Genomic DNA, 12,115 nt, shown 5'->3' on the forward strand with positions numbered 1-12,115 from the left:
CAGCAGAGTTCATATACAGTATCACTGTTCCATCATGCTGGACACATTTGCTCTCAAAATCTTTTCAAATGCATCCTGTTTTTTTTTATCATTATCTCCCCGTGTGTTCTGTAGGCCACTGTGTGAGCTTGTAAAGCATCTGGACATGCTGCAATGTCATGGTCCATTTTCACCTCTGGCCTAATGATGTCTCCCTCTATGTCTACACGTTTAGTGATGCTGAGGACTGGTTCTGCGAGTGCCCCCCGCTCTACACAGGCCGGCTGTGCCAGTTCAACGCTTGTGAGCGCGACCCCTGCGGTCACGGAGCCACATGCATCCCAAAGTCGCCGTTGGAGGCCGTATGTCTCTGCCCCTACGGAAGACAAGGTCTACTGTGTGAGGAACGTAAGTGTTGCAAAGAACAGCTCTGCGCAGATCAATGCGGCGTAGATTTAGCAGCTTTATTAAGAGGCTGATCTGCAAACAGTTGGTGAATGAGAGCCCTAAGCAGTTGGTGAAATGAGAGCTTCTTGTTAAGTTACGGGATTAATGAAACTAGATTGTGCTGAAAAGGCAGAAACATCTTCCTCCAGCAATAGTCAGATAATCGAGGCAAAACTCATGGCCGCTTTGCAGAATATTCCAAAAAGTTTCTTTTTAGTTCACAAGATCTTGTTTCCCAACGACTGTGATTTCAGCAGTGTGACTCAAAGCAACTTTTCTTAACAACTTTTTCCATAAATGTCAGGCCTCTGCTGTATAGCAGGGTGTTGATGTGCTCTCACATTACCAGAATGTTAATAAGCAGGCTTGCTGTTACTTCTGCCTGTCTGTGGGTCACTTATTTTCCATTTCATCATAAGCTACCTTATAACACAATACGCTAGTAACAATAGCTTTCTATTTCTATCACACAATGCCACAGCTATAATAAAAAAAGTGATTTGATCAAGGGTTATACAATGCTGACTGGCTTACCAACACCAATGATGATTTCTGAGCTATTACCATTTTGACTCTTGTTCAGATCAGTTTATAATAGTTGTGCAATTATCAACAACAGAAACAGAAAGACAGATCAGTGACGGGCTCTGTGTTGTGTTATATTGAAACACAAAAACAGGTGTTATGCTGTATATAGTCTCCCCCTGAGCCAAGACATTGAAAAAGCTATAGCTAGAGTACAAACTGCAGTTGTTGAAGGACCACTGATTAACAAAATACATTAACGCCTTATACTGGACAACTTGAGTTGTATTTGGCTATAAAAAACATGCTGTATTTCTAGCCAAGCTGGCATCATGGCTCTAGGGACAGCAATGTCAATGGGTTGGTCCAGGCTGAAATATCTCAAGAACATTTGGATAGATTTCCATGAAATTCTGTTCAGACATCCCCAGAGTATGGGTCCCTCTGACTTTGGTGATCCCCTGACTTTTTCCCCTAGCACCATTAACAGGTCGAAATGTTTATTTTTGTCCAATACTTTGGTTAATGACCAAATACTTTAAAACGGACATTCCTATTTGTTTTTAATGCTAATTAATAAATGTCAGCTTACAAACATGCTAAACTAAAATAATGACAATGGTGCACGTACCTGTGTAAATATCAGCATGTTAGTATTGTCATTGTGACTACTGTATGCTAGCATGCTGACATTAGCATTTAACTTAAGGGGACCAGATGTCCCGGTTTGTCAAGGATTGTCATTGGGCAACCTTCGGGTATGAGAAGTGAAGCCAATGCGGAAGTGCCTTAAACCTGCATTCTTTCTAACAGCCAGCAGGGGGTGACTCTGGTTGCAAGAAGAAGTCTGATTGTATAGAATCTATGAGAAAATGACCCTACTTCTCACTTGGTTTATTACCTCAGTAAACATTTTAAACATGAGTTTATGGTCTCAATTGCTAGTTTAAAGTATTCTTCAATATAGCATGATGTTCATTTAGTAAATTATGGTCCCATTTAGAGTTAAATGGACCATTAAGCAGGGGATGCTTTAGGGGTGTGGCAACCTGGCGATTTACAGGTTGCTACCACAGCGTTGTCCGGTCTGGGAGTTGTCCGTGTTGTCTTTATCTTTAAACCTTTCACAGTGTGCTTTCTGTTCATGAAAGTTAATTAAAACCTTTGTGGTGACGAGATGGCAACGGCAAAAAATTACAAATTCCAGGCTTCAAAACGGCAGTACACAAACCAGTGGGTGATGTCACGGTGACTATGTCCACTTGACTAATATACAGTCTATGGAGATTGTCCCAGTCTCAAGCTGGGTGTCCCGTGTACCGACAAATATCTGTAAAACACTCAATTGTCCCGGTTTTCACCACAATTAAAATAATAATAACAACATTATGCTTAAGTAGACGTTTATCATGTTCCATGCCATTCATTAGCCTATTACGAAGCCCGGGAGTGGCCATAGAGAGAAAAAAATAGAGCCTATATGTCGAAGCAATTTACTAATTTGTGTACACAAGATAAGTGTATATACAGAGGGCCAGCACAGCTCTCCCTGCTGTAGTCTCTAACTTTAGTATATTGCGCGCTGTCAAGCCACAGTTACGCACGGCAGATACACTGGTTACATTTAATAAAATAACCACAGAACCCCCCCACGCTTATGCGCACATCAAACGTGTCATTTTGATTAATAATTCTACACAGTTCCTTCTGCACATCAACAGCCATGTAGGCAAAAAATACTCAATCACTTAAACCTTCTTGCTCCGCTTATAACTCCCTCAGGACCATCCGTTCCTGTCAGTCTTTCACCCGGTGTCTCCATCTTGGCTAAAATGTTGTCTGAGCTCCACATTATATTATTATAATAGCTTACAGGTGTGGCTGTGGTGAGCAACATGATGTCATAGAGGCTGTTCAGATTCAAAATGACACGTTTGAAAACAATTTCCATGCCAAGTCCCACACAACAATAAGTTTTCTCTGAGGAAAACTCTCTACGGGACTCCCAAACTGTCAGTGCGTCATGACGACTGTGAGGGGGTGAAAGTAGTGAATGTGATAGGCCATGATTGTCACATCTCTAATGCACCCATCCGTAATAATTCTTATGATTCTTTCTGATCCCACCCAATGTGTGTCACAGGTGCACCAAGTTAGCCATCCTGGTGAAAATGCCTACGGCGTGTGCACATTAGCGCATACATACAAAATATGGTAAATACAGCAGTCACAAAAAGCTAATAGGTAATTCATGATACCCAAAAAGTTATAGAACATGGGAATTTTCTGTTTTTATACTGGTTCAAGGGCTGCTTTACGCTCTTTTCTATGATTGCAAACAGTATTACCATAAGTGAGAGGGAGGCCTCACAGATTGTGGTTCTCAGAAACAAAGGGTTTTGCTCGACTAAATTGACTGTAGGAGCAGCAGGGTGCTTGGCATATAAGTCGCTCAGCTTGCCACAGCCCCAACAGACTCTCTGCACCCACATCACAAACAGAGTAATCTAACCTTCTAGTGTCAAACTAAGTATATGGCTGACATTTGAATTTAATCCCGATAACATCAGATAAGATCAGAGTCAAAACTGATCACTCCTAAGGTCCCCTGCCTCTCTGCGCTTTTTTGTACTTGGTGCACTTTTCCTCATGAGGTACCCTTAGTTAAATACTGCACAGGGATAGCATGGTAGTTGTCTTTTTATATGAGAAAATGCTAAAGTTGTTTGTCCAGCAGTAAACATGAAAGAGCAAAATGTTTTCTCTATATAGAAGATTTTCAGTTCAGTTCCCATGTGCACTTTAATAGATAAGGTTGGTCTATGAACAAGCAGGAAAGGGACGACTAGAAAGTGTTATTGATGCTGGAATGCTTTAAGAGTCGAGCTCATGAAACATTAATGCATATTTAAAATGACTTCACTCAGAATTACTAATGGTCTACCTTTGTGTACACGTTGCCTATATACCCCTCGTTAAAAGATTCATGTTAGTACAGTACTACTAGTACAGTACTAGAACTTCTTGTTTCTCAAATCTAGTTATAGTTTATTTGTCTTAAATGTTATCTTTTGTTTGCAATTTATAATGATTATCATTTTAATTTCAACATGTCAAGGACGGATGTGTTAAGTGACAGGTGTAAGTGCACAAAGCAAGAAAAATAATACCACCACTGGTTGTAACACAGTCTTAAAATAAACAGACAAACAGCAGCCAAGTGTAGACATACAGTTATGTAATGCAATCTTTTTTTAGTACATCACATTTTCATAGATACATTTCATACAATCCATTTCCAGTGGTTTTAACATTCGTGCTTAAACACTGTGCAGCATTATTCAGCATCAGAACTTCAGTCAAGTATTGATTTTGTGACGTTTCTGTTCAACTTGCATTGTGCCGAGATTGAAGAATATATAATAGTGCACAGTATCTCTAACTCAGGAGAGTTGTTGTTTTCCCAGCTGCTCTGTGGCAGCTAAGATGCGTACCATATACATGCAGTTTTTGTCAGAATGCATTTCACGATCTCGTGCTGCATGACATTCTGTTTTTCTTCTGCACCACATTACACAAATACTGCAGCAAAGTGGAAATGCTACAGGATATTATTTGACGGTGTGGCATTATAATCTATAGATGGATGCATTTCATGGAGGCAGTCAATAAGCTTCTTTGTTAATAGTATGTTTGAGCAATAGTATGTACGTCAGATATATTCCACAGAGATAAACAAAACATTCATTTTGGACCTGTCAACATTTTTTAAATGATTAATTCACAATCATTTTTTTCAGGGAAAGCTATACTTCTATTCAGTACCTTTTTAAAAACTCTGTAGATGTATTATTGTTATTTCTTTAAATATTAATCTACATAAAAATGTTATCAATAAGACCTTTTAATATAGCAACATTACAAACTTGGGCTTCAAGTTAAGACAGTCTCAGCAAACATTTGAACAATATGACCTTCTCAAAGTTAGAAACTAAAGCAGTTTTTTCTTGGTACAGTTCATGATATTTCGTGCGCTGCTTGCACATAAGTAATATGACACAGATACTGATAGGCACTCAAATTAAGTTTAGAAATAAATCAGTTTTGATAACAAATTGTGAAATATCAAATATGATTCAATATGAAACAATTACTGACTAACAGAATAGTTTCATATCACATTTGTTATAACATAATTTTGTATTCATTCCTGGTCATCTAAAATTAGCAAGTATCAGTTTAGATCAGTTCGGACACTTAATTCATTTGTACAGTAGGCTCGAGGGTAATTCGTCCATGAACAGAGCAAATAGCCTCCTACAAAACACACTCAAGGTCATTTAATTTTGCAATAATGGCTGTCATGTTTGTATCTGGTCTGAGCTCAGTTGATATTACGGGAAAAGATGATCATTGTGCATGATCAAATCAAACGCACAGCACAGCTAGATGTCGATGTAACACTGAGGCCATTCAGTGAAACAATAGGCAAAAGCAGCTCTACCAGACTACAGATGATAACAGAAGCATTTTCCAGCTTTATTAATAATTTAGCAGCCAAACAGAGCTGAGGGCAGTTGCAGAAGGAAGCTCTGAACCCCTCTTAGCCATCGCCTGGGGCTGCAGAAGAATATGCAAGGTGTTGAAGAAGAGCAGGTTTTTTTTTTGTTGTTTTTTTTGCTTAAATCCTCACTGCTGTGTAAACAAAAAACACAGCGGCGTGTAATTTTGAATGAGCGTGGGGGAAATTTACATTGAGTCCCCAGTGTAAAATCAAGTGGATGGGTACGCCGAGATGGAATACAAGAGAGCATTATTGAATCAGCCATGCATTCTGAATAAGTAAACTTGAGATTGTAATTGAATATCACTGGGATTATTGTGCTACCCTCGTGAACATTGGGTATGAAGCAATGCATGCTTGCCAGAACTCCTTCCTAAACAGCTACTAATGAAAATAGAAAAGGACTGAAGGGGTGATAGTGTTTGAAAACAGGTCATCATCTAATAGCATTCAGAAAGGAAAATATTTCACTAACCCTTGGAGTGTAATGTGTAGCAATAGTGCCATCTTTTGGTAACCTGTGAGGGAGATGATGAATAAGACCTGTTCAATACAAACCACACACACACACACAAAGATAACAGCTAACACTCGTCACATTTTAATATGAAATAAATGAATGTGTTTGTTTTGCAGCCATCAATATCACTCGTGCCAGATTCAGTGGAATTGATGAGTTTGGTTACACGTCCTTTGTGGCGTATTCCTCCATCCCGAGCCTCAGTTTCTTCTACGAGTTCAAGCTGAAGTTCACACTCGCCAATAATTCATCTGCTGTGAAAGACAACCTGATACTGTTCGCTGGGCATAAAGGACAAGGTGAGCTCAATCTAGACACCCGCACAGCAATTTAAAACCATCCTGACGGTCAAATGAAAAGAGGAAAAGTGTTTCGAGATGTCTCCTTAGTTGGATTTTAGTTGTCAAACTTCATTAAGGATTTTAAAAGAACTGTTGTGAGGGATTTCACCCACTGTGTATGGTAATGTGCTATCTAATAGATTTCCACTCTCCTCTGAGGTCCTCTAATCAAGAGGATTCCCTAAGGATTTTCTTTCTTGGCAGATTTTGAGACATTAATAATGAGTCTTCCATGCAGTCCAATAATTAGTTGATATCCAGCTAAACTGTTATTGTTCTTGACTTTCAAAAGAGCATGTTGGCATTGCAAGCATAAAAAGGAACATGTGAACCGAGCATCTCAAAAGTATCAGCCTTAATTGCATTAAACAGACTTTGAGATGTAGGTGCGATGTGATGCTGTCAGCAGCCATCACTTTAAATTAGGATCTCCTTTCTGTGGGGTCAGATTTGGTTGCAGGTAACCGCCGTGTCATTGTCAATGGCATATTTCATCAAACGAAGAATAATAATAAAAATTTAAAAAAATAAAAGATCTTCTTGTGGATGTTCTGCACTTGTTTTCTCTTGAGAGTACAAGTCATCATGGTGGAGGCAAACAAAACAATCGGAATAATGAAACACGTGTCAGGAGAGAGAGCAGCACTGTTTGAAATGGTACAAATTCAAAGGCACAATATAAGAATAGATGGAATGTGAACAATTTGTATGATAATTGGTTTAGTGAAGTGGCATCTTTAATTATTGGATTGCAGTGAGCAAGTTACATGGAATTAAACAAGGAGACAGGCAAAATATAAAACAATACTAAATTTAGTCTGAAAGCAAACAAATAGAGAATTTATTTTTGTAATAGAGGTAGTGTTAATGTGTTTTTAAAGAGGACCTATTACGCTTATTTTCAAGTGCATACTTGTATTTGTAGTTTCTACTAGAACGTGTTTACATGCTTTAATGTTCAAAAAAACGCTTTGTTTTTCTCATACCGCCTGTGCTGCAGCACCTCTTTTCACCCTCTGTCTGAAACGCTCTGTTTGAGCTCCTGACCCGCCCTCCCGGAAAGCCCAGTCTGCTCTGATTGGTCAGCTGGCCCACTGTTGTGATTGGTCAACCAAACCTCTTTGGACTCCGTTTCAGCTCCGCTCTAACTAGCTTTGTTTGAGGGCGTGCCAAACTAGCTGCTATGCAAATGTATTACTTAGTGACATCACTACGTTACGGAAGAAAAGGTGGGACTCAAGCAAGGGGTTGCAGACTGTTCAGGAGCAATGTTTCTGTGGGGAAGAGTAACTCCCTTTGGCGTTGACTTTGGGCTTTGTAACTTTGCAGACCTTTTACATGCACAAAAAACTATATAATGCACTGAAGGAATGGGAAGAAGCACAAAGGCATAATAGGTTCCCTTTAATGAAAGAAGAATACTTTTTTCCTGTTGAGGTCGGTTTTGAGAATGTTCAGCAGGATGTTATTTATTTACATATACATACATACATATACTGTACTAATGTCTGCTTTGCTTGCGACAAACTGTGTTTTCCAGGCAATGATGGTGATGACTTCCTCGTTTTGGGACTACGAAATGGCAGAGTTGTACATAAATTCAACCTTGGATCAGGTGTAGCAGCCATAGCCAGTGATCGACTAAACCCCCAGATCAACATTCACACCGTCACATTTGGTCGGTCCAAGAAAACCGGATGGCTGAAGGTGATTTGGTGTTAAAAAAAAGTGTAATTTTTGTAGAAACCAAGTTGTACAGTAAGGTGTTGGGCCACCACGAGCCAACTTCAATGCTCCAAACACTATTCTTTTATAATAGTCATAATCCCAACCTGGGGGTCAGGACCAGTCAAGGGGGTCCCAAAGTCAAACATTTTGTCTAAGAATGGTTCTATGCTATTTTGTTCTGACTTGTATCTGTATCTAGACATTTTCTTGTGAAACACTGAATGATTCAAGGTCTTCAGACTTCTACAAATCCTTCAAATGAATCAATCTCAGAAGGAAAATGATTCAGTTGAACTGCTTAAAACCATGACCTGTGATAAGGTGTCACAGATTGATTCATCTTTCTTTTTTTTTTATTATTAGATTAGATCCGCCCTGTATTGTCATTGCACACAGTACCCGTACAACGTCATAGTTCAGCATCTAACCAGATAGTGCAAACAGCAACAAAATTGCATATAGAGGCATATAACGATAAACTAATGTACAGAATGAATAACAGCCCAATGAGGAAGTATAGATATTCCCTCATTTCATCCCATCAAACTACTCAGCGACCTCCTCTTTTCACTCATTTATTCACCTGTTTTCCTTTAATTTGTCACCTGACTGTATAAGGTACAGTTTTTATATATTTTATATATTGCACTGTGTACATAAACACACAAACACTATAGATCTATCCTGCTCGGTGTTGGTGGTGGTAGGCTTGTAAATGGTGTTATAGTGAGGTGACTGTTTTCTGGGAACACATCGGGTTTCTTTGCACCAACCAATCATTTTGGTCCAGTGATCAGGAAAAGGATGTTCACATCATCTAAGTGTGGCTGAAAAAATCTGTGGCAACAGTGAGATGCTATCGAGTCAGCAAGGGACTATCTGTTCAAAAGCATGGGTAGCTACTGTGGCTAATAAGTGGACACTGCCAGTGCTCAATCCAATGTCGTATTTTTGTCAACTTTGACACATTTTTTAAATGAACTGTGCTCCCACACTGCCGCCTACAGATGCAAGACTCTAGTTTTGACATTTTACTATGTCTTTCTCAGGTTGACGGACAACGTAACAGAACTGGATCCACTCCAGGACCCCTGCTGGGCCTCAATGTTTTCAACCAGCTCTTTGTTGGTGGATATAATGAGTACACTCCTGAACTACTGCCACTTGGATCCAGGTTCCGTCATGGCTTTCAGGGTAAGGCTGCTACAGCTTTATTACAACCCAACACACTGCTGTCTGGAGTAATAGCACTGGGGCTTGGAGCTTCTCCCAGGATTCCTGGCTCTTTGTAAGCAGAGGGAGGGAAGGTGTGTAATGAAAAAAGGGAGTTACAGGCTCGGATTGCAGTATGAGGCCAGAACAGAACTTTGAGGTTGATTGTATCTGCACCCTTTAATCACTTCCCACCGCTGTACAGTTTTGCGTCATTGCAAATCCATTCCGCTGTTGATAAGTCACTCGAACAAGGGCGCCAGACAAATCATCTTTGTCATCATCAACATCATTTATGCTTTCTCTCAGGTGACCCCCATGTAGGAATGTATTCTGGAGAGCATTCATTGTGCCCGCTAATGTGCGGAGCCGTGGAGCAAAATTGCCATAACCGTAATGATGACAACAGCTATGAATATCATCATAACCATATTCAGCAGTCTCTGCACTACAGCAATGAAGCTTGTTATTATAAAATGTCATGGCAGATCCATTTGAGGTGAACAAGTGCTTTTTTATATTTAAAAACTGGAGCGATTTTCGCGTGTTTGCCTATTTGTCATCATATAATTCATTTTTCTGCTCGCCAAATAAACCATCTAAAATCAAATCAGCCATGGTGAAGCATCAGTTTGCCCATGCTGTATCAGACTGTCATACTCCTCTCCCTGAGTCAGGCGACACCGGTGGCACCATAACCTTTTTGCTCAGGATGTAATGAGAACTCATGAGCGTCTAATCAGATCTGTGTGACCTTCCTCGAGCCCTAATCATGATGGCTGGCAGTGAACACACTGATAATGCACTTCACTCCCAGTTATCAACAGATCCACACTCCCCTGTGGAAAGGTGGCAGAGGAGGTAAAGTGGCTGCTGGGTAAAAAAAAAAAAAAAAAAAATCAGTTACTCAATTTGAGTTGTTGATCAAATAACAAGAAACTGGGAAGTTTCTGTTTGTCGAGCTTGTCTATTAAAAGAACTGATCTCATGCTGCTTTGATGCAGATATTTTTATCAGACTCGCGAAAAGATCTTGAGGGTCATTTACCTTTTGAACCCCAGTCATTTTTTTTTTTTTAAGTATTTTTAAAGATTGCCACAGGAATTTTTTGTAAGAAAATGTTTTTCTGCAAAACCAAATTTACTGCACATTTCAAGGTCAGTTTCTTCTCTGACGGGTATTAATGCTACCTCTGGTTTCAGAGTCAGTGAGTGCAGCTAAAACAAAAATAACCACCTTCTGTAATCTTCCTTATGAATCTGCTTCGCTTTTTCGACGGTCTATGTTTGCAGCACCGCAACCACCACTCGAGTCTGCCAAGAAGACAGCATCATGCCATGAATATTCATGAATGAGCATGACATTTCCCCTGCATCCTGTTTATGCCAATGACTAATGCAGCAGAGAGACGGGAGTCTGCATGTGACTACATGGCTTGTGCTCAGGCCTTATATTTATAGAAGGCCCTGTGCTCTGCAGGTACAGGCCAAAGCAAATATTGTCCTGATAAAATTGCATTGTGAAAAGCAAAAAGCAAATATTATGAGGCAGATGCATGATGACAGGAGGGGGAAAAAAAACGTAGATTTAAAAAACTTGGACATCTCGGATGTGAAACGCAGAGATTGTGTTCCATCAAATTCAAGAGTTAACATCCAATAAAGACTTGCATGTATACTTAATATAAAACCCTGTGGTTTCACTCGATAAAATAAACAACCATCAAAGAATTTAAATTTGAACACTTCCCACATTTTGAGAGTTGTTGTCATTTTTAAGTGGCCTTATTTGAGTGGGAAACTCAGATTAATCACATTTTAGTGAGCACACCATTAATCTTCACACAAGGAAAATGAAGAATGCTGTGTTTTCTGTGATAATCCCCTATCAGAGAAATTAAAGATATCCCTCTGACGGTGTTGTTTTGTTCTTTTCAAAAGGGTGTATTTTTGATGTGCAGTTTCGCACAAGAAGAGACAGAAAGTTCCAAGTGCTGGGACAGCCTGCGGGACGTCCAGCCTTCGGGCGCAGCGTGGGTCAGTGTGGAGTCACCCCTTGTGTTCATGTTCACTGCAGAAACGGAGGGATTTGCATAGACTCCGGCTCATCTGTCTAGTAAGTGAAAATAAACACTACTCGGATTACTTTCTGATTTGTTTATAATCATTCCCACTCCATAAATAACACATGCTGGCTTTATATTTGAGTTGAGTGCACCCAGCAACGTTATGTCATGTGTATATTCCCATATGTATTGTTGACTCTAACACTGTTAAGAATTTCCCAGTAAAAGAACAGTAAAGAACAGGAAGCAGGGTTGCCATTATGTTACTGTAAAAATTAACATTATTATACTGTCACTGACATTTACAGCTTTGTACTGTTAATGAAAAATATAATTTTATTAATTTCACAGTATTTTTACAGTTAATTTACTGTTTAAAGATACATTATATAGCTGTTTTCCCCTTTCTTTTACATTATCTTACTGATTTGTTTTAATGCACTATTTAGGTTGTATTTTTTTTACATACATTTTAATAAACATAATTTTTTGCCCAGATGAATAGACTTAGCAGGTTACAGACATAGGAATAGTCACAGTAAATACAATTAAAGGCACTTGTTAGGAAAAAGGCTATAATAGACTTGTTGACACTTTTCCCAAAATTACTGGCTATAGCTGGCTACAAGCACAGAATGCAAACCATAACAACATGTGAGTGAAGAACAGAGCTAATTCACTGATTTTACAATCATGTACAATGTACAAGCCTCACATGTGCAGATCAGGTCCCA

At 39.3% G+C, this 12,115-nt stretch overlaps 1 protein-coding gene across 1 annotated transcript in view; it reads left to right on the top strand.

The window, feature by feature from the left end:
* The window catches only part of eys (eyes shut homolog), a 206,291-nt gene that overhangs the window by 183,995 nt on the left and 10,181 nt on the right, over positions 1-12,115 (top strand). Inside the window, exons 44-48 of the mRNA XM_074646369.1 lie at positions 215-387; positions 6,152-6,334; positions 7,917-8,083; positions 9,154-9,298; positions 11,257-11,431. Coding sequence (XP_074502470.1) covers positions 215-387; positions 6,152-6,334; positions 7,917-8,083; positions 9,154-9,298; positions 11,257-11,431 — 843 coding nt within the window. The remainder of the gene's footprint in view (positions 1-214; positions 388-6,151; positions 6,335-7,916; positions 8,084-9,153; positions 9,299-11,256; positions 11,432-12,115) is intronic.

The sequence above is a fragment of the Sebastes fasciatus genome, chromosome 9 (genome assembly GCF_043250625.1).
Source record: "Sebastes fasciatus isolate fSebFas1 chromosome 9, fSebFas1.pri, whole genome shotgun sequence".
Classification (NCBI taxonomy): domain Eukaryota; kingdom Metazoa; phylum Chordata; class Actinopteri; order Perciformes; family Sebastidae; genus Sebastes; species Sebastes fasciatus.